Source organism: Emys orbicularis, chromosome 15 (assembly GCF_028017835.1).
Source record: "Emys orbicularis isolate rEmyOrb1 chromosome 15, rEmyOrb1.hap1, whole genome shotgun sequence".
NCBI classification, from domain to species: domain Eukaryota; kingdom Metazoa; phylum Chordata; order Testudines; family Emydidae; genus Emys; species Emys orbicularis.
In genome coordinates this window covers 31,454,897-31,477,428 of record NC_088697.1, presented here as the reverse complement: position 1 = coordinate 31,477,428, position 22,532 = coordinate 31,454,897, and the positions used below count along the sequence as shown (strand labels likewise).

General features: G+C 42.0%; 1 protein-coding gene and 2 pseudogenes across 1 annotated transcript; 2 read left to right on the top strand and 1 right to left on the bottom strand.

Moving 5' to 3' along the window:
- The first annotated feature begins 2,454 nt into the window (after window positions 1-2,454).
- Window positions 2,455-4,952, top strand: LOC135889242 (NXPE family member 1-like; annotated as a pseudogene).
- Window positions 4,953-8,282: 3,330 nt separating this feature from the next.
- LOC135889241 (NXPE family member 1-like) lies at window positions 8,283-9,652 on the top strand (annotated as a pseudogene).
- Window positions 9,653-9,987: 335 nt separating this feature from the next.
- REXO2 (RNA exonuclease 2) lies at window positions 9,988-19,278 on the bottom strand. Its single transcript, XM_065417151.1, has 7 exons — window positions 19,153-19,278; window positions 18,215-18,298; window positions 17,137-17,214; window positions 16,181-16,292; window positions 15,089-15,197; window positions 14,662-14,715; window positions 9,988-10,712 (listed from the first exon to the last, which is right to left on the bottom strand). Exons 1-7 carry the CDS (start codon window positions 19,276-19,278, stop codon window positions 10,583-10,585), a joined length of 693 nt encoding a protein of 230 aa, XP_065273223.1. The 3' UTR covers window positions 9,988-10,582.
- Between the last annotated feature and the right edge of the window lie 3,254 nt (window positions 19,279-22,532).

Genomic DNA, 22,532 nt, shown 5'->3' with positions numbered 1-22,532 from the left:
CATACAGAAATCAAACAAGGAAGAATAAAAAGTAAAGCCGGCTAATCTATGCACCCTTGTTTTTAACCAGCCCTCTTGCCATGGCACTCCCTGATCCATGGCTTGATCTCATTGAGACCATAAGCTCTTTGAGGCAGACATTGTCTTATATGTTTGTACAGTACCCAGAAAAATGGGGGCCTGCTCCAAACTGGGGCCTCTGGATGCTACCATATTGCCCATAAAAGGCTTGCCTGGCCCTTTACAGAGAAGTGCAAAAGATGAGCCCCTGCTCTGAGGAATTTACTATGCTAAGGGGCGAGTGAAATGAATTGACCCCAGATTTCCCTTCATGCAGGGTTAAAGGAAGCAAAAACTCATTCTGGCTGATTCTGATCCCATTTACACTAGTGTAGACCCAGAGGAACTCCACTGGAACCAATAAGGTGACACTAGAGTAAATGTAGATTGGATGAGAGCAGCTTTTGGTCCATTAAGATGGATTCAGTTATATCCCCTCCAGGAGAGTGGGCAATGGAACCATTTACTCTGATTCTCTGGTAGGAGAAGCCGGGCTCTTTGTCAAAGCTCATTATGTGACTAGGAGGCTCATTAAAATGAAGGACTGAGTGATGGCACTGCCTAGGGCTATGTATCAAGTAAGCAGCTGATGTGAAAGCCACCTTACTTAGCCAGAGCACCTCAATCCTGACCTCAGCTTTCTAATTCCAGGCCTGGGTCCTTCCTAAGGTAGCTCTGAAAGTGTATCTCAGTCTCATCCCTTGTTCTTCCAGGCCTTAGTTCCCACAAAGTAGCTCCAATATGGGTTGCTCCTGAACCATATCCCTGTTATTCCAGTAAACCTGCGTATCAGTGGATCGTCTTACACAGAGACCAGACTTCAGTGATGCTTCGACCCCCACTAATCCTGCAAAGCTGACCAATTAGGAGAATTTGTGCTTGACTTTTTTCCACTCTTTGCAGCAGAACATCAGTCTCATGGGAGATTTCCTTTCCAGATTTGCCTCTTCAGCGCAGGAAGCAGCTACAGAAGACTGCCTCGAACACTGCACACACCACCTCCTCTTCATGTGTGGCAGATTTAGAGGAAGAACTGAAGGGCTAGAGACTTACCACTGTTTCCCAACTCTTCAGATAGTTTTTGAAGCTGTATTGCCTGCAAAGAGTGGCTGATTTGGACCGTAAGGTTTGTCTGATGGATTGAAAAGACATGACATGTGGCGGACAGATTTTGTTGGGTTAGGGAACTCAGAAGAGTCATTCCAGCTACCTTCAGAAACGAAATGCTTCATAGCAGCCACTTAGCATGGTCTATATTGAACAAAACTACTTAGACCCCAAATTCTGGTCTGATGTAGATTTCCTAGTAGCAGCACCGGCTGTCCAGTCAGTGTCTGTATAAATGTTAATGGGAATTGTGCATGCAGGGGACTAATCCCAGACGTCTCATTAAAATGAAGACTATCGCCCAGATAGAAATAATCTGACTTTTGCTTCCTGTACTTAGCAAATCACAGTTATATATATGCATGAGGACAGTGATATGTGAAAAGCCATTTTTAGATTAATTCATGTAAATCAATACATGATCTCATAAAAGTCCAGTATGTAAAACGTATGCTGCTTACGCAGCATTAGCATATAAGTGACAGGTTTTTGTTCTGCATGGGAAGTTAAGGTTGACAACCTTTCCCTGTTCTTGTAATTCCAGGAGTCTCAAGTCAGCACCTCGTGTTACAATAGTGCATGTTGCAACACTCTAAAGTGCTGATTTCCTCTGAAAAATGACAGGATGGGGCTCCACATATATTTTCTTTCAGTGATTTTCACATAATATTTACTCTGTTCACACGTCAAAAAAAAAATTCTTTTTCTGACCAGCTCTGTGAGCTGAGCCTGGGATTTGCAAAGCTACCTTGCTCATCACCAGTGATAGATTCTGCAATTAGAACTTAGCTGACAGCTCTGATGATGTGAAAGGTAGTGCAGAGCGTGATAATGCTAGTAAAAGCTTGTTTTTGTCAGTAACATAAGAGACGCATGGCACAGTTGTGCAGAAAAAGGCACAACCATTTTTATAACGTCACTTTTCTGACCCAATCCAACAGCGTTCTAGCACAAAGATCAGGTCTGCTGCTGGTGTAAATATGTGTAGCTTCACTGAGGCCAATCTAGAAGTGGAGGATTATTATTCGTGTTGAGGTAGCACCTAGGAGCCCTGGTCACAGAGCAGGACCCATTGTTCTAGGAGTGACAGACTGGCCATATGCTGCAATGTCCAGGACAAACGTTACGGAATTAAGATAAACGTTGTTGAATTAAGTTAAACCTAGTGAACTAGGTATAATAATTTTGGGTCCATTGTATTAAAAATACAATTGTTTGAGCTGTTGTAGGATTGTATGTAACTTGACTAATGTAAACATTAGGAACCGCAAAGGACTTTTTGGGGAAATGCATATAAGGTAAATTCCCTAGGAAATGTCTGGAGGTGAGGGGAATGCAAATGACCCACTTCAAATCCATCCTTTTTGAAGCTATGCCCTGGGGAGGAAAACCAATTGCATGCAATTGATCTGTTCTTGGAAGCCCCAGCTGAAAGACCCCAGAACCTTATGAAATGGAGGCTAAACCTGTGAGGCTGCTTGTTCAGAGCTGAAGCTGTGAGGACCTTGAACCCACAAGGAAACCCCTTGAGTGGAGCTTAGAAGGACTGCTCCTGCCAGAGCCCAGGTTAGAGTTGGGTGAGCTCTAGTAAACTTATAAGCAAGCATGCACTGTGTTCTTTCATTGCTTTTATGTTTTCTCTGTAGTGCTTTTACCTTAAGAATAAAATAGGCTTGCATGGGAAGTGCTGTGTGGTACCTTATAATATGGGTGATTACTCTGTTAGTCTCGGAAGGGAAGGGAAGGGAAGGGAATGGAAGTAGGCCTCCTTAAGCAGTGTCTGTTGCTGAGAATAATCCAGTGAAGGCAGGGAACTGTACAGCCTGGATGCATCCTGATCAGAAGGGAGAAAAGTGGGTCTCCACGCAAGAGAAGCAACAGCAGGAAGCCTGAGAGTGGATGCTCTTGCTGTACCAAGTTGCCCTGAACTGTGACTCTAGGTTCTGTGCAAACACGCACACAAAGGCAGTTCCTCCCCCAAAAGAGCTTACAATCTAAGAGACAACGGGTGGATAGAGACTGGGTGGTGGGGACGCCCAAGTAAACAGGTCATACATGGGGGGGCAGTGATCTCAGCACACCGGTAGCCTAGAGGTTGTTAAGTTTTTTGTAGGCATCGCAGCAAAAGAGAGTTTTAAGGAGGGATTTGAAGGCATGATGAGTACATTCTTCCTAGATGTTAATTTCAAAATACATGCTAGAATTTTAGTAGCATTCCGGTCTCTTTGGCCTCTCCTTTCACCCACTGAAATTTGTGGGGGTCTTTCTAACTGGTATTGATGAGTTTTTTAAACTATTTGCCCTTACATGAAGTACTTGGAGGCTACATTATTCCATTCTGTTGCTTTGTAGCTTGCCTTAAATTAAGGATGATCAATTGGTAGTAAATTCTAGATACAGTTCATGACATTTAATGACTAGGAGAATCAATGTTCAAAGTGGAAAGGGAAGCCAGAAGGGGGATCTCTTGCAGTGCTGCAGCACAATAGAATGCTAGATGGAAAAATAGGGAAGTACTGCAGTGCAGGTCTGAAACAGTGTCAGCTGGAGATTCCAGCTGGTAGGAGCAGCTTCACAACCAGCCAAAGCTGAGACTACTGCATTGGAGGGCGGGGGAAGAAGTGGTAAAATGGGGCACAGGTGGGGCCACACTAGATCACAGACACACAGACACCCTGCAGGGACTGTCTGTGATTCTGTGTACAGCACAATGGGATCTTGTTCTTTGCTGGCTCTTAGGCACTGCCGTAAAACATGATTATTAATAATAATAATAATAATAATAATAATTAATAATAGAATTCTACTCTTTACCCATCCAAGGTTTAAGGAAATTCTGTTTGAGGTCTGCACAGAGAGGCCAACCCCTCCCGGTAGGTGAAATTCTGGCCCCTTGGAATCAATGGGAGTTTTGTATTTAAGTATCAGGGGGTAGCCGTGTTAGTCTGTATCCACAAAAACAAGAAGCTGTCTGGTGGCACCTTAAAAACTAACAGATTTATTTGGGCATAATCTTTCGTAGGTAAAAAACCTCACTTCTTCATATGAATCTGAAGAAGTGAGGTTTTTTACCTACGAAAGATTATGCCCAAATAAAGTTGTGTTTAAGTGGTGCATACAAGCCTTAAGCTGGCCCTCTGCACAAGGGGTGAATTTCACCCACTGTGAATAGTTGAATCCATTCTTTAAAATGAGGGAAATGGTGACAAAATCAGTGGTTTAAAGTTCCACCCATTTCTCCTTTGTTAGCTCTCTGAAGGTCTTTGAGCACCACAGGAATGGATGGTTCAAAACCCATGTGGCAATAGATAAGGAGAGGAACATTCAAATTCAGTGAGAGATTCATGGGCACCCCTTTGTGTGTCTTTCTCATAAAAAGATGACTACATCACACATGAAATCAACAGGCTAGTGGGACAGAAAGACAGGGCCATAACACTGGGCCTGCACTTTAGCCCCTGCCGTATTGATGCTTTCATCAGGAGGGTGATCGATGTTCACAAAGCCATCCCACGCCTTTTACTTAGATGCCCAGACACAAAAGTAATCATCAAAGCAGAAAATACCAGGGAGATGCACATAGACATGGAGCAATTCAGTGACATTCATGAATATGTCCAATATATGGCAATGACGGACATTTTTCAGGGTCTTAAGGTGGGTATCATTGATGCCTGGTCTATGACTATAGCATATGCCACAAAATTCACCCACCAGATCATGTGGTTGGGAACCAAATCAATGTGTGTTTAATGTACGTGTTAGCTGATATTTATCTAAAATGAAAAACAGGCTATAACTTGAGAACAAAGCACTTGATTAGAGCTGGTTGGGAGGACAAAGGGAAATTTCACCAATCCCCTCCAGCCCCCCAAAAATAATCTCCCCCCCCCCAAAAGTTGATACTTTGAAAGTTAATCAAAAAATATGGAAAAGTTTGAAATTTGTGTAAAAAAAACAAACAAAAAAACCCCCACACAATTAAAAATCATCACGATTTCAAAAATCTTTGCTATCTTTCTAGCAATGACACAATAATTTACTCATTCCAAAAAGAATCAGATTAAAGATATCACTCTAGTACACTGGGTTTCGCCCCCCTCCCCAGCTTCTGTTAAGCAAATGTCTTCACCAGTTCTAAGATTCAGACTGGCTGGAAGAATTAGTGGTTATTATCTTCTCTTTCTAGCTTTAGTGGTAGCCTTTGAAAGAGAGGAGATTGGTGAAAATGTGTACGCAAGCATCCTCAGAGCCTTTCTATAGTAGTGAATAAAGAGCCACAATGGATCCAACCCAGAACAAAGTAGGTTAATTCCCCTCTGTTGCTCTGAAAACCTGAAATATTGCCATTCTAAACGTATGTACCGTATTTATCCTCACCACACCCAAGAGGAAAGGGAAGTGCTAGTGTCCTTGTTTACAGATGGGGAACTGAGGAACAGAGACTAAATGATTTGGCCAAGGTTGCATGGAAAATCTGTGGTGAACTCGAAGGTGGGTCTCCTGTATCCCAGACTGTAACGGCTGGACAACCCCCGCTTCCTCTGAGTTGTCTCAAATATTAGCAGCTAGTGGTATGCCACTAACAGAATCTGTTTGGTCTTTAGTGCTGTTTACGCTGCCAAATTGACTAACAAAGCTCTGGACAAGAAGTTCAAGTAGCAGCATGCTTTCCAGCCCTTAACGCTTGTCCTTATTTCACTTCTATTGTTTAATGGATTTGGAAAGGAAGAGAAACAGTTCCCTAATGGCCCAGGGATGCTGCACTCCAAACAAACTGATGTCATGTGGTAACGTGCAGCTTTGCTTCCATGGAATGTTTTACAGGAACAACTCTAAACACTGTACAGCAAATGCAATAAGTGGATGAGTGAGCTGTCGGCTTACGGTGTCGGTGCATATTTGGGGGTGTATATTGCAGTGCCAGAGTACAGTCAGGGGACTCAAGGTGGAACATGACCCTCCCTAAAATTAACCATGTTGTAGGACAGGCATCAGGCAAGACTCTGCCAATCAACTGCCGCACTGTTGTCATGCTAAGAGCCTAAAGACTTGTTCTGTATTAAATGGATCAACTTGCAGCCATCTCCATCTTCTGTACTGAGTAGGGTGACCAGACAGCAAGCATGAAAAACCGGGACAGGGGGTGGGCGGTAATAGGCACCTATATAAGCCGAAGCCCCAAATATCGGCACTGTCCCAGGACATCTGGTCACCCTTATACTGAGGCATGGCTGGTAGAGGCTCCAGGTCCCTGCATACAATGTCCCATTGCGATTCAAGCAGCCAGTCTACTTGCCCCAAGGCAGTCTGCTGAACATTGAGCCAAACCTGAGAAAAGGGTGCGTGGGTCAGTTGGATGTCTCTGTGGGGCTGATTGATATGAGTACTAAGAGTTAATACAAATAATTTGATGGTGCAATTCCTTCAGAGTTTAGGTGTGACCATCCCTTTAACTCACTAAGCGGCTTGTCTTGTTAATGACAGACCTTCCAGAGACCGATCATAACATATGCTAAGGGTTACAATGCCACTAGCCCAGTCTGCATAAGGCAACTTTTAGTCATAGTCATCGATTAACATTACAACAGTTTTCCTGGAACAGTTTTTCTTCTTCTTTTCACAATTTAGTCTTTCCTTACTAAGGGCTCTAGGAAGTTGCTATGCAAATGACTATACGAACCCCCAAACGATCAAATTAAAGGTGGAAGATGCATTATTTTGATTCCTGAGGGTTTGAGTAAATTAAACAAATACTCAAATTAACCAGTGCTTAAATTATCAAATAAATATTACCATATGTTGCCCATATAGGGTTTTTGTTTTGTTTTTTGTAGTTATCCGTTAGAGTAGTGAACCTACTGCTTTCTAAGGGCTTGATCCTTAAAACAAAAAATCCTTTAGGCAATAAATAATCCCTTTGACGTCTGTTAAGCATGTGCATAAATTTTTGGAGGTTCAGGGCCTAAGCCATCCATTTGCACATGCCAGGAGTAATGGCAAAGTCACATGCAATAAATGGAATTGAAAAAGGGGGTGGGAAATCTAAGTGTGCAAGTGGAAACGTGCATGTAGATAAGAGACCACAGTAAGCCACTCTCAGCTTCCTATTCTGCACATGACCAGCAATCTGGCTAGCCTGCATGTCCTAACAGGTCAGATAGTGCCTGGATAATCTGGAAATGAGCAAGTTACAAATTCCTACAAAGAGCGAGATCTTGTCTGTCTTTAACTGCTATTATTCTAGGAATCCTGCACACCAGTGAAACGCCCCCACCCTCTGTATTTCACACAAGCAGCAGAATAACCACTGATCAGTAACTTTATACTTCTCTAGAGCTCTTTACAAACATTAAGCCTTGTGTGATGGGTTAATACTCATTTTGCAAATGTGGCAACAGATTGACAGAGAGAGGTTAAGGCCAAAATTTGCAAACTTTTAAGTGCCTCAAGTTAGTCACCTAAATAAGTGGTTTGATTTTTCAGGGGCTCTGATTCCAGTCCCTATATGTGCTCAGCAGCTCTTGAAACCAAGCCACATTTTCTGCAGGAAGGTTGCCTCATTTTAGCCATTCAAAGTGTTGTCCGAAAGCGACTTATCAACAAATCAGTAACTGCAAATAGGATCTGGGAGTCCTGACTTCCACTCCCCTGCTCTGACGGTTCCATCTCATGAACCTTGGCACAAATGCTGAGTTATAGTATGATCTAAGTGAATGTACATGCTGTAACCTTTACATAAATGCTTGAATCAACTGTTTTTACTAATGTATTTTTGTTACAGTCACACATTGTATGGGTCTCCCTCCGGTGGCTAATTTAATATCTACAACTTCATGGGGTTTTCTCATTTGTAAGACTTCTGTGTAGACATGAGAAGGTGCTAGGGATTGTACTGCCACTAAAATTCTTATTAATGCCTATTTTCAACCAGAGACATGACCTGCTGACATTTGTCACTCATTTTGTCAGTCAGCAAGATATTATCAAATGAAAAATGCAAGATTAGAAGGCGATCCCTTTCCCCAGTGGCTTTATCAGGCAAAACAGGTGGAAGCCTGCTTTCTGCAACATATCTAACTTCACAACTATGGCTCAAATTAATACTTGTTTGAAGAGAAAAATTGATTTACCTGATGGGAGATTCAACAGTGTCAGTGGATCGAGTATTTCACAAAGACAGCAAACAGTAGGTTTTCCCTATTAGGTTAAATGATATTAAGCTCTGTTTTCTTAGAATCAAAGATATAGCAGTGGCTCTTTTCCTTGTCTAATAGCATTGCATTTATTAGGCTTCTGCTTTCTGGTAAGCGGTAGCTTTTGTTTTACCCTGTTTACATTTCCTTTCAATAGCAAAACACTTGGCTAGGGAATATTTATTTTACTTTCCATTAATAATTTTAACTACTTATTTGAGGTGACCAATTTTACCATACTTAATGTACATTTATGTATCAGTAAAGTTATGTGACTTGTTCAGTAGACAACTCAAAAGCATGACAAACGCATCTGCTTAGGAATTTCAAGAGAAACTTGAAATCAGACCAGGCCTGCTCAAAATTTTGTTAAAAGTTGCTCACCTTGAGTAAACCGAGAATGAACAAGGCATATGTCAACTTGAGTCTGTGACCTTGTGGTTTCAAATAAGTTTCATTTATTGAGTATGTGTCTAGTATAGCAGGGCTTGATCTTGATTGGGAGCTACCATAATACAGATATGGAACTCAAAGCAAAATTTGGAGGCAAAGTAAGAATTTGCAAATTGAAACCGAAGGAAGAGTTTGCACCAGCCCATGAAACAAAACCACCAACGCTAGAAAGAACATAGTTAGGAGAGTACAGAGACTCTAAATTATTAAAGAAAATAAATAACGGCAGCTTTCACTCCATGGATGAATGTACCAAATTAAAGATAGTCTTTGTTTCTTTTTCTCCATCAGCACTTAAATATTTTGGTCTCCATGGAACGGGGAAGTTTTGGACTTTGCTTGGTGTGGATATGGATTGAAACAGTCAAGTTCAATGGAAAAAACATTGACATCCCACACTCAGAGCCCATGAGTAAGCAGTTAAAAAAATAAATATGTTGCTCATGAAATTGACAAACTGGCAGGGGACTGTCATAGCTCTGGGCCAGTACTTCAGATCCTTTCATTAGAAGAGTGCTTAAAGTCCACAAAGCCCTAACCTCTTCTTTAGAAGCCTAAAACTAATCATCAGAGCAGAAAGTGCCAGCGAGACGCACACAGATCCAGAGCTATTTGGGGACTATGGCTATGTCCAATACCTGGCAATGAAGGATGTTTTTCAGTATCTAAACATTGGTGTCCCTGATTTCTGGGATATGACTATCGACTATGCCACAACCAGTGTTCACGCACCAGGTCATGTAGTTAGGAATCAAATGAATATGTTTAACATACATGGGTTAGCATGGACTTGTGGTCACGTTGACAAGTTAAATGGCAGCAGTGTCCTCTTCTAGAGCCTGATCCAAAGGGCAGTGAAGTCCATGGACTCATTTAGCTGTTTCCTAGCTACAGGAACAGCCTGTGAAAACCAGTCACGTTCTAACCCTCAATTCTTTTAAAGTGAGTATTACAGGCTGACCCGCTTATCAAGCCAATGCACTTCATTCCTGGCCTGCAGCCTTTACATTTTTTATATTGAAATTTCATCTGCTTGATCACAAATCAGCTTTTTGTGCAGCTCCTCCCTAGCATCCTTTGAGCACCGACTGCTGCCTGCGTGAGAGTTTTGTAAAGTGGATAAATGTCCACCATGGAACTAAAAAGAGCTTGTTACTTGAATTATCTGTCAAGAGATAAGCTGATCGTACCTTTGACACCACAAGCATAGAAGGCCACTGCTCATCAGGCTACATTAAGTGATGCACATGTTCAGTCTGTCTTCAAATGGCACTGTGTATTTTACAGAGGAATTCTTGTTAAGTACACACATATATGACCGCTGTAGGATGCAATATATTTCCCATAACATTTTATTTTGAAAATCTGAGGGAGGCTGGTTCATCTTTTAGATGAACATTATATACAAAGTCTTATAACCAAGGCTGCTGCAAAAGAAAAGAGAAGGTGTAAAAAAAAAAAAAAAAAAATCTTTCAGCAGGACTGGTTTTATTTTGTAACAAAAGAGTGCATCTAGAAGTAAATGAAGAGATGTATCAAAGAGCAAAAGTGATCTGGTACATAAAACAAAGGAGCTGCTGAGACTTAAATGGCAAATTCACAGCTCAAACATGTTAAAGCAGACAGAAGTCTGAATTACTGCTGCTTTCCTAATGGTTAAGAAACAAGGAAACTGAAAGAAGCCTCTTCCTTAAACACTGGTGAACAGAAAAACAACAGGAGATACATCCAGTGGGTACTATGGGATGGCATTGTGAGATGGAAGATCAGCTCACAGTTTTATCACTTTCTCCATTTTCTATTAATTTTCTTTTCTTTTCATCTGTTTTCCTCTTGAAGATGCTATTTCTGTAGAACTGAAGTTCTTTGATGCTTTCCCTGATGTCATCGAGTGCTCTGCAAGAGAATTAAGGAAGGTTTCAAAATGCACAAACACTCAGGCTAAATTTGGATTCTGATGCATTTCACAAATTCCAAACTGTAAAAAACAAAATAGTAGAACACTGAGAAATATATCGTGCACAAATCTGTCAGTAATAAAACCACCTTATCTAGACTGAGTAATACAAGAAACAATAAAAGTTCAGCAGGACAGGCATGCAAGGAAGTAACACATTACTTATTGGTTTGTGCTATTATGCAAGGCATAAGCTCTAGCAAGCCAATAGATTCCATGACTTCAGAGGACTGGACTAGATAACCTCTAGAGGTCCCTTCCAGTCCTATGATTCTAGTGTAGTTGAGGGCAAAGGCAGGTAAACTGAGTTGAACATGTCCATGTTGATGAATATGGAATTTAACACTACCTGGCCTGAAAACCAAAAAGGTTAATTTACCCACTTTTGTTTTTTAAAATCACTGCACGACTTCAGCTATTAAAACAAGTATCGGTATTAGTCTGAGATGCCTAACAATGGACAAGGACTCAAGAGACCCGGATTCTATTCCTGGTTTGGCCAATTAGCTGCTGTGAGACCCTGAGCAAATTGCTTTACCTCTCTGTTTCTCCTCCCACCCTTTGTCTGGTCTATGTAAACTCTTTGGGGCAGAGACGCTTTCATTATGTATTTGTACAGTGCCTAGCACAAATGGACCCTGACTTCAGGTAGGGCCTCTAACGTACCATAATACAAATAATTATTAGAAAAGGACAGTTGTCAAGAACAGTATTTAGTAAAAACCAACAAACAAAAAATCAAATCAGGACCAAGATTCCGGTCACTCTGAAATCTAAGTATAAAGCCATAGCTAAATACCAGATTCCAGAAGATAGTGCTTCCTGAAATCAGGGCACCATCAGCCAATCTTTACTTGATGATGATGTTTCATTCCAACCAATGCTTCCTGAAACTGTGCCAAAAACATGCCAGCATCCAGCAAGCATCAGCAGTAACCAAAATGTACCTATAACCTCCCTAGCCATCTTTGTATTTTAATGCACAACAGTTTTAAACACCAATCTTTAGCGGTAGGATGGAATGGCTGGGAATCACCTTCTGCAATACGCCAGGCTTTAGAAGGCAAAGGCCTGGCTATGATGCAGGCTGCTCCCTTTGAACCCTGAGCCTTCATGTGCCCATCTTACAAAGCCCATGCAGCAGAGAGCTAGGGAAAGAGGTACTTGAAGATTCAGTTACTCCTTTTTCCAAAGATTCCCATGCAATTAGCAACAACTTTTCTCCATCCCTGCATGAAAGAACTGTCCCTTATCCTAAAACAGGAGAGGTTTCAAGAGGCAGTAAAATTAAACAGTAAAAATAACTTATGCTCATTTTAACTTTTGATGTAAAAGGGACCATCTGCCAATGTCGTTATGCGCCCAGAGGGAAGGCATCTCAGTACTGTTCCTGTTGGCTTCTTATTTATGCTAAGTCATAGTTGCTTCGTTTCCCAATGGGAATGAGTTAAAACTGCCATCAGTCCTGTTGAGCCGATAGAGCTTTATTGCTCCACTTCGTATAGCAGCAGCAATCTGCCAGACAAGTTCTGTTTTCCAGATCTTTATTTATGAAATAAACAAAGTAAATTTTTATATTAAAATAGTACCCAGAGGCCTAAGTCAGAACTGAGGCCTCGCTGTGCTAGGCACAGTATTCGGAAAAACATGGGGACCAATCCTGCCCCTATCGAGTCAATGGCAAAACTCATATAGACTCCACAGGGCTTTGGATCAGATTCATGGTGCTGGCCCTGAAAAGCTTACGATCTAGGAGAAAGTGTTAATACTTTCGACTACACAGCACCTTTCATCAGAGGATCTGAAAGCAAGTTATCAATGTTAACTATGCCTCGGAACACAGTTAGGTAGTAAATCAAGGTTAACCCCACTTCACAGATAGGGAAACAGGCATCAATACATCACAAACCCAATCAGGGCCAGCTCTAGGTTTTTTGCTGCCCCAAGCAAAAAAATTTTTGGCTGCCCCCCACCCCAGCCCTGGGCTCTCCCCCTCCCAACTGCACCCTCCTGCTGCCCCAGTCCTGGGTCACTGGTAACTCGCTCCCAGGGCGGGTTCACTCAGCAGGAATTTTGGATGTGCACAGAACACAGACAGGATTGGTTCCCATATGGTTACAGAACTGCAGTAAAGTGGAACAATTTTCAGCTTGTGTGACTGGAGGATATCTGGATGCACATTATAAGACTGTCCTACATAAATGAGGAAAAGTTGAGGTGCCTCTATTATTCTTTTGTTCCATTCTTTGTTTCTATGGGGAATGCACTATCACAGTCTTCCTTTTAAGCAAATAAAACTAAAACTTAAAAAAAAAAAAAAAAGCAATGGCTGTTGAAAATAGCAATTCCAGTCCTAATAACCACTGGGAAGCATTTCTTGCTCAATTTATTCTACTTTTTCTATGGTGGATCAGTATATTTGATTTGGGGGAAATGAAGTAACAGCTGCCCAAACTGAGCTTGAGCACTCCTGAATTTTGAGGGTGTTCAAATCTGGATTCAGAAAGGTGCTAGATTCCCTTTCTGAATATTAGCTATATCTGGAGAGGAAAAGTCAATTTCTGCTTCCATGGCTCAGAAGTGGAAATCCTCCTAAGTGCCTGGTACTGTATCTAAAGCTGCCCAGATCCAGAGCCTCCCCTCCCTTACTTTTCATTTTAAATTCTAGTGGGATCCACATACCTCCCTTGCTAGGCTTCAGATAGAGAGGTGCACCGTTTATTTAGTCCCCCCAATTCCTTCTTTGGGGGAGAGCCCAGGGCTGGGGCGGCAGGAGGTGCGGGTGGGGGCCAGAGCTGGGGCGGCAGGGGGTGCAGGGCGGGGGAAGAGCCCAGGGCTGGGGCGGCAGGAGTTGTGGGTGGGGGGAGAGCCCAGGGCTGGGGCAGCAGGGGAGTGCAGGTGGGGGCCAGAGCTGGGGCGGCAGGGGGAATGGGGGGGGGGGGGGAAGAGCCCAGGGCTGGGACAGCAGGAGGGTGCAGGTGGGGGCCAGAGCTGGGGCGGCAGGAGTTGCGGGTGGGGGGAGAGCCCAGGGCTGGGGCAGCAGGGGAGTGCAGGTGGGGGCCAGAGCTGGGGCAGCAGGAGGAGAGGGGGGAGGGAAGAGCCCAGGGCTGGGGCAGCAGGGGAGTGCAGGTGGGGGCCAGAGCTGGGGCAGCAGGGGGTGTGGGTGGGGGGCAGCAAAAAACCTAGAGCTGACTCTGTTCCTACCATTCACAGCAAGCTGCAGATTTCAGTTCCATACTCCTTTCCCACACCCCTTCCTGTTGCTAGTGGCCAAGGGAATGCTGGGAAATGTAGTTCTTTCCCTGCTCCAGGGCTGGCTCTATAGGCAGGGAGCTAACCAAGGAACTACAGCTCCCAGGGGCCCGTTGGTTCTGAGCTCCCATGCTGGATTCTTGTGCCCCTTGCAAATCTGCTGCCCCAAGCAACTGCTTGCTTTGCTGGTGCCTAGAGCCGGCCCTGAACCCAATCTCCCAGTCCTCTGCTTTCACTTCTGGTCCTCTGGTAACAGCTTTGCTTCAATACAAAACTTATTAATGTTCTATCTTAGTTTTTTTCTGAGATGCTTAGCACTGTGGTATGTAAGTGCTGTGAACATGTATTTGTCAGGACAAATATCTTGGCTGAGTAAACTGAGCAAGTCATTAATGGATAATAAATTACTTCTGTTTTCTGTACTTTTACAGAGTAACTTTTTTTGCCATAATCAGACTTTAAAGAGAGGGATATGGCAAGGAATAGAATTACACAGACTTCCAGTGCCATTGCCAATAGAACTAACATGTCAGGTTTTCAAAGAAATTGATATGCTCTATATTCTAGTAGAAGAGAGTACTGTAGCTTAAAAATATGACAAATGTACTACATTAAAGGCAATAGTAGACGTCTCACCTGTGAGAAGCCACCTTCTTTGGTGCAAATTCAAATTCTTCTGGATACCAGCGCCTGTATATGGAAGAAATTGAGTTTTAAATCCATACATCTTAAATACATAGTCAGAGGTCTCTTTGGGTTTGCTACAATGGGAAATGTCACTTCAGTGCAAAAATTTGAATGTCACTGTCATTCAGAAAAGTTACTGTGATAAGCATCAAAATAATATAATCCATGTGAGAGCTAAACACCTCCCCACTCTGCATGCAGTTCAGTAAGTAGGTCCTCGTCCTTTTTCTGTTTGATCCTAGTGGAATATCTGAAAGAACTAAATGGCTGCACACTGCTCTTTTCCTGCTGTCCTCCTCTCTTGTTTTAGAAGAAAATTAGTAAAATATAATAGAGCTCCTTAGATCTTTTTACACTAACTTTGTATGGTATTTACCTGCAAAGTTCTTTGACAGTGCTCACATCAATTATCCTGTAATGAACGTGCCTCATGAACTGAGGCATATATTTGTCAAGAAACTTCTTATCTGCATGAACAGAGTTTCCTAGAAAAAGACAAAACAGATATTTCTTTCAAAGACTTTACAAAGCTACAGTGAATTACATCTGAACTAGAGGTAGGCTGTGCAGACTGAGGAAATCACATATGACTTCTAAATGTTTTCAGTCAGGTCATAAGTCTCATGTTCCAATAAATATGATTTTAAAGGTTTCTGTCTGATTTCCATTCTGGGATCACTTCTGTGTGGTTTAAATATATAATCTCTCTGCATTGAATTCTTCAATTACTTCGTCTACAATTTCTGCATAAGCTTTCGTGGGTGAATGCCCACTTCGTCGGTCCCATGCATCCGACGAAGTGGGCATTCACCCACGAAAGCTTATGCACCAATACATCTGTTAGTCTTAAAGGTGCCACAGGACTCTCTGTTGCTTTTTACAGATCCAGACTAACACGGCTACCCCTCTGATACTCTACAATTTCTGTGTCACAAACATAATTATTTCAATAAAAGTAAAAATATTACTCAAACAACCAGGTTTTCCACTAAGAGTAAATAAGCTTTACTGTTTGTTTAATATATTTTCGTCAGGTCATCCTTTTGACCTCTGTGAGTCAGGGTTCTGAGTCACCATTAAGTAACAGGACATTCAGAATAGCAGCACTTAGAGGTTGATTGGATTCATATCAGCAGTTAGTTCCCTATTTTTCTTTTGCATTCACAAAAGGCTAACAACACTAAGTCGCACCAATAATGAAATATTACTAGTAACAGGAATTTAAGTTTCCTGCAGATCTATGGGGATTTTCAGAAACCCATACGTAATATTTGCTTCAGGCAATTTATAGAATGGATGATACCTAATGCTGAACTTCCCCTGATTAATGAAATTTGATTGCATGCAGATCTCCAGGTAGGAGATGAAATCACTCCTGCATTGTGCATTAACAGGCTTTTCAAAGCCCCACTGGGACCGAAAGGAGGATTGATTTTATTAGTATTAAAAATATAAGTACACATTTTACCTGCAAGAGGACAGAGGCCGGGTGGTGTTTGCTGTCGTACAAAGGACAGAAATTCATACTCTGCTTGCTGCAATGAAATTGTACTTTCTTTCACTGCCTTAGTAAGGCCAGACTGCAAGAAAGAGGCATCCATCACCAATCAAATATTTACCATTATTTAAAAATACTTCTAGCATATTTAAGTAGCAGTCAAATGTTACCTAGAAATCAATAACTGAAACAATAACCAACTAATGGCACATTTAATGCCCAGAAGCATTAAAAAAGATGACAACTTAACGCTTAAATTTAACCTTTTGGAAGGTCTTAACATTTTACCAAGTGCATCAGTGTTTATCCTCTTCAATCCTAGCTAAGGGACAGATGATAGCATTGTGAACCAGACAAGACGCTGGTCAGTATAGCTGCTTAAATCCAGAACCCTGTGAGCATCAGTAGAACTAGCAAGAGTCATGTCAGTTTCACACTGCTGCTCAGAGCTTTCCCAAGCAGCAGCCCCTGGTGGCCCACCCACTATCTTTCACATCAGCCATTGTTGGTAGGTTTATTTCTCTAGCTAGAAGGTGTCTAGTAAAATTTTCAAGGCCTGTTCAAAGTTGCTGCAAGTCAAGGTTGTTAAGGCCCTTTGGATAGTCTGTTTCAGGTTAGTCTTGTGGTTAAGGCACTGGATTGGATCTCAGAACATCTGGATTCAATTTTCAGTTCTGACATGGACTTTTTGTGAGATCTTGGGCAAATCACAACCTCTCTCTGCCTCAGTTCCCCATCTGTAAAATGGGGATATTTCCTTTCTCCCACCTTTTGTCATCTACATTTAGAATGTAAGCTCTTCAGAACAGGAACTGTCTCTAAAGTGTTCATATAGCACCTAACACAATTTTGAGATTAAGAATTATAAAGTTGCTACTAGTTACAAGGAAACAGTGATTTTAGTACTATTGCTCTAGAACCTTTACCTTCCCATGATGCTCTTTACACCATTCTGACATGCCATCCAGCAACTCATCTGGCTGGTTTATAATCAGGTTGGGACCCTGTTAATGAGAAAAAAATAATATAATCAAATCCTAACAAAAAAATCATTCTAAAGCTTATCAGAGGAATCTGTCTACCTCCTGTTGACACCTCTAGCTTTAAGGAAATTACGAGAATGCTGTGCAGAGCAAGATGGGCAGCTATCTTAAAACCCATGTGGTGGGAAATGCCTCCCCGACCTGGTATAAACTATCAAGTGTTTCTGTATGGATAGTACATGTGGTTCCAGTTGGTCTCTCAATGGCTTCTAACATCAAGTTTTCTTAGTCTACAAATTAAAAGGCACAGTGGTGTTCTTTCTTCCACAGTCAATAACTCAATCTGGAATGTGAATATCAAGTCAGGTTCTTTCAGGCTCATGCATCATTTGATTGGATTCTGTAACTGGAACTTATTTGACAAGCGATGAACCATGAGTCAGAACTGAATCCAGTTGCCTCTCCCAGCACTGTGTGTATTTTGCAGCGCTAAGTAGTAGTGAAACCTTATTCTTGTCACTAAAGCAAGAACATATGACTCATAATGTGTAAAGAGGAAGCACAGGTCTGTTCAGTAAGATACTGCCAATTTTACAGGGACATCTTCCAGGTTATAATCACATCTTAAAAACAGGCATTTTGGAGTCAGCAGCTGGCAAACCTTACAGTACTAAAAAGTGACATACTACACTGTCAACAAGGTTGTTCAAGAATGCAGGATATCTGCCACTAACATTTTACACACAGCCACAATCCAAAAAGCCCTCAAAAGCATGTACTATAAATTGTTGTTTGACTCGTATTCCATTCCACAGGCTGCACACATCTGGAAACTATACTTATGAAAGGGCACATACCACGCTGGCTGCTTGTTAGCCAGATGGTTCACAAAACATCAAAGATAAAAATATTCCACTCTAACCTAATGGGCAGACGAACCTTCAAGTATAACAAAGTAACAGTACCAGGAGCTAGTAATCAGACATACGCCAGTGCATATTGACTCCAAACTATAACCTACCTCAGCCAAAATGTTTAAATCAGAATCAGTTATGAGACAAGCCATCTCAATGATCTGGTCCTTCTCTATGTCCAGTCCGGTCATCTGCAAAGGCACAAGCAACAATTGTAAGAAGAGAGAAGAGCTATGTTTTATACTTTGCAGGGAATGTACGTCTTAACAACACTTTAATCCCAGAGTTGGGCTAACACTGCTGTAATGTTTGGGTTTTTTCACAAACGCTTTGCACTGCTTTCAATCACCAGTAGAAGGGAAATAATCAGTGTTTGCCAAACTAAGAAAGGAAAGGACATTTTCCAAAGCTTCTCAGTGGGCTGTGCAAATACTTGGAGGGTGAATTTAGAGCAGAACGGCTCAGCCATAACTAGAAAAGAGAGCTCGACAGCTGGAACCCCCAGGGCCTGAATCTGAACCGGATGCTTCCCTGCCATCTGAAGCAGCAAAGTGCAGGCCAACCTACAGCCTGGCAGGATCAAAGAGAGGGAAAGGCTCTGTTAGTGCAGGGAGCGGACCCAGACCAGGGCTTGGTCTCAGAGGTGTGTTTCCCTACGCTCTGTGCAGCCTAGTCTTAAACACCCCAGGCAATGCCACCCCTAGGCAGTCCCTAGGGGCAGGGATCTCCTCCTGACACCCAGCCTGGCTTTCCCCTTGCACACCTCCCTCCAAGTGCGACACCCCCCCCAGGTACCTGTCTGACATGGGGGACCCCGGCACCTGTCTGACATGGGGGACCCTTCCCCTCCCCCCCGGCACCTGTCTGACATGAGGGACCCCAGCACCTGTCTGACATGGGGGACCCTTCCCCTCCCCCGGTACCTGTCTGACATGGGGGACCCTTCCCCCAATCCTGCCCCCCTCAGCCAGGCACATCCCCATGGAAACATCCCTCACAGCCGACCTGCGTCCCCCCACCATCGGGGGGTGCTCCTGCCCCTCACCTCCAGATCCACCCAGACCATCCTCTGCCCCATGCTGCCCCCAGCCATGGCCGCTGCGTCCCGGACCCCGGCTCCCAGTGCCGCCAGCAGCCGGCCCCCGGCTGAGCCCAGCAACCAAGCACGCATCGCGACAGGCCGCAAAGTGTCAACCTGGGGACTACAATTCCCAGACGCCCATGCGCCATCTCCCCACTCAGTCCTATGACTGGGTCTGGCCCGGGGCCTGCTGGGAAATGTAGTCACCCCCCCCCGCATCACAGGAAGGAATATTTCCACCGTTCCGAACAGCAGTGCATGCTGGGGCTTGTAGTCTCCACACGTCCCATAGCTCCACGTCTGTACTGCTGCTAACTCTCCAGGGCAGATGCTTAGTTTTTATTCTGCTCCAAGCGCGCCTCTACGGGGGGTATTTTACACTGAGGTCTGTTTAGTTTGCAGGTTCTAGTCCATGACTGGGGCTCCTAGGCACTAAGATAATACAAATAATTTAAAAGAAGTAAATTCCATTTACTTCCTCAAGGCCGGGACCTCTAATATTGCTCATTGACGCAGCTGCATCATCAATAGCCTAGGCTCCCATAAAACACAAATAAATAACAAAATAATTCATAGACTGAGCCACTGTGACATAAATGGGACAATCAGAAACCTGATTAGTTGTCACTTATTTGTATTATAGTTAAGGCTAAGATTTTGTCACAGATATTTGTAGTAAAAGTCACGGACAGGTCATGGGCAATAATGAAAAATTCACGGACGCCCAAGCCCTGTCTCTGATGCATTTCACAAATTCCAAACTGTAATTTGAAAGTGGACCAAAACCCACCAAGTCATTTCATGTATGGGTTATGGAACAGCCATTAGATAGTGACATCTGGTGGGAAAGCCATTCCCAACCTGACCTGCACTCAAATGAAGAATCAAGAGGAGAAAGGGTCTGTGCCCCATTGTCAAATCATTGAACCCTCCCCAACCATTTTTAATTTCATGTGTAAGTCCAACTTTGTTTGCTCACATGAAGCACACAAAAATGTTCTTGAGGCCCTAAAGTAGCCAGTTAGGAAGCAGAAACTACTGCATTGTGGTTGTAGCATAGGCGGCAGAGTGAAGTATGAGCCACATGTTAGGGTGTTCAATTTTAAAAAAAACATAGTGCTGCTTGGATTTCCCATCAGGTAAAATATCACCATGGAAAAAGCAAGCTTTATTTTAAATAAATAAAGCTTTCCCCCCTGTGGTTAGGGCTATCTCATTGCATCAAAGCAATATCACAGCATGGCACTGGAGTGATGGGCACAGCATTTTTTTTTTTTTTTGACAGCAGTAATATGACCCTTAATTTACAAAATGAATTCACCGCTATGCCAACAATGGCTGGTAATTTGGTGCTTAATTGCAAATATATCTTGTTTTCAAGCACAGCACCAAGAAGTTATATTCAAGCTGGTTTGAATAACGGGAGCTTAGGTACATACATGTGTACCTTTCTCATAAATGTGTTTAAATGCTGTTTGGTAAATCCAAATAACAGCTTCTCCAACTTCACTACAACTGTAGGTGGATTGTGGCCCCTAATGAACTTGTGCTTTTACTGATTTCTTGAAACTAAAAACTTAGATGTTTGCTGAAAGCTGCTCTCAAGGTTCTCAGTGCTTTCCAAAGAGGAAAGTGCTGAATTTGTCTGTCTCGTTTGTCAATAGACATCTTAACCCAAAGTTAAAGTAAACTACTAACAAATTTGTCCCAAAATACACTTTTTTGTAAAAATAAACTTTTTAAAGCCTACATCCACTAGAAATGTTTGTATTTTTTTTTAATTCCAGGGGGAGCAGTAATTCTTTAAAGAAAACATTTGATTTATTTCAAAAAAAATTTTCAGAAGGAAATGCATTTTTAAATAAAAATTAAAAGTTTAAAAAGTCAATTACAAAATTTTTTGCCAGAAGCTGAGGATGGATCACTTGATGATTACCTGTTCTGTTCATTCCCTCTGGGGCACCTGGCATTGGCCACTGTCGGACGACAGGATACTGGGCTAGATGGACCTTTGGTCTGACCCAGTATGGCTGTTCTTATGTTTGATCATTTCAAAATGTTTGGTTTTGTTAAGTTTCAAAACAAACTCAAAACTGCAGAATTTCCCACAAAACAGAAAACCCAGGTCCTATTTAATGGCCCTGGCATTCTAAAATCAGAACACCTATTCAGCACACTTGGTGCATAAATCCAGGTGATTTACAAGCAGTTCATGGATATATGCATAAAATACCGACGGTACTTTTAATTTTTACATTTCTAATTTCAACTAGCATCCTACAGAATCAATATCTAAATGTCCAAGATGTCTTACGGATATGTTTTTAATATGGTAGTTTTCTGCTGTTGCAGTCACAGATCTTACAAGTCATGAAGTGTCTCATTGTGAAATAGAAGGTGGTATGTGAAAAAAATTATAGAAAAGGTAAAGAATTCTAATATATTTTTCATAGTAAAATCTGGCCTTGAGTGTTTATTATGAAATTGTCACATTACCACATCTATTAAAATCTAATTTATGAGGACTATTTTAGCACTAGATCTTATTGCCTGGTACTACTGCTAGCATTTTTAAGTAAAAAGAACATTAAGACAAAATACATGATTTATTAAACTAACTTGTATTTTTTACATTGAAACTGTTATCCAAGCAAGAAAAGTCAATTTAGCTATGTCTACATCAGTTTAAAAAAATACTTTTCCAGAATGTATACTGCACAAGGATCACAAATGCTAGTTTTCAGTGCTACAAGAAATAAGGGAGTCTGCACTTTTTCAGCAATTAGTTTCCCAGATGCTATCCCAACACTTCCATTATGATGTGTGCTTCAAAGAAATTGGTGAACTAGCAGAGAGAAAAAAAATCACCTGCATCCTGCCAAACTTCCCCTTCTTATTTTTCATACCAAAACTTTTTAAACAAGTGTTCTGAAACTGTGACAGGATGAACACACTTATATTTACTCAGCTAAAACCAATCGCTTCTTTCTTATTTACAAAATAATTGATATTTTCTGGCAAATTGTATGGTTAGGCTCATATCCAAAGTTTGTAAGCAAGATGTGGTTTTCTGTCTTCCCTGCAGCTCATTCAGCTTCTAATTAAATTCACTGCACCTGTTCTGAAAATCATGCCCAATAACTTATTCAGAGAGCAGAACAGGTCATGCTAACTCAGAATGTGAACAGCTTAACTTTCTAGAACTAGCACTACACAGAAGGAAAAGGTGAGTTAAATTATGATTGATATTTCATTCTTTGCATGTTTTTATTAAATTCAATGGATCAGTAAGTTTTTTTTTAAACTTGAGTGTTGTACTGTATATCTGCTAGGGAAAAGGAGAC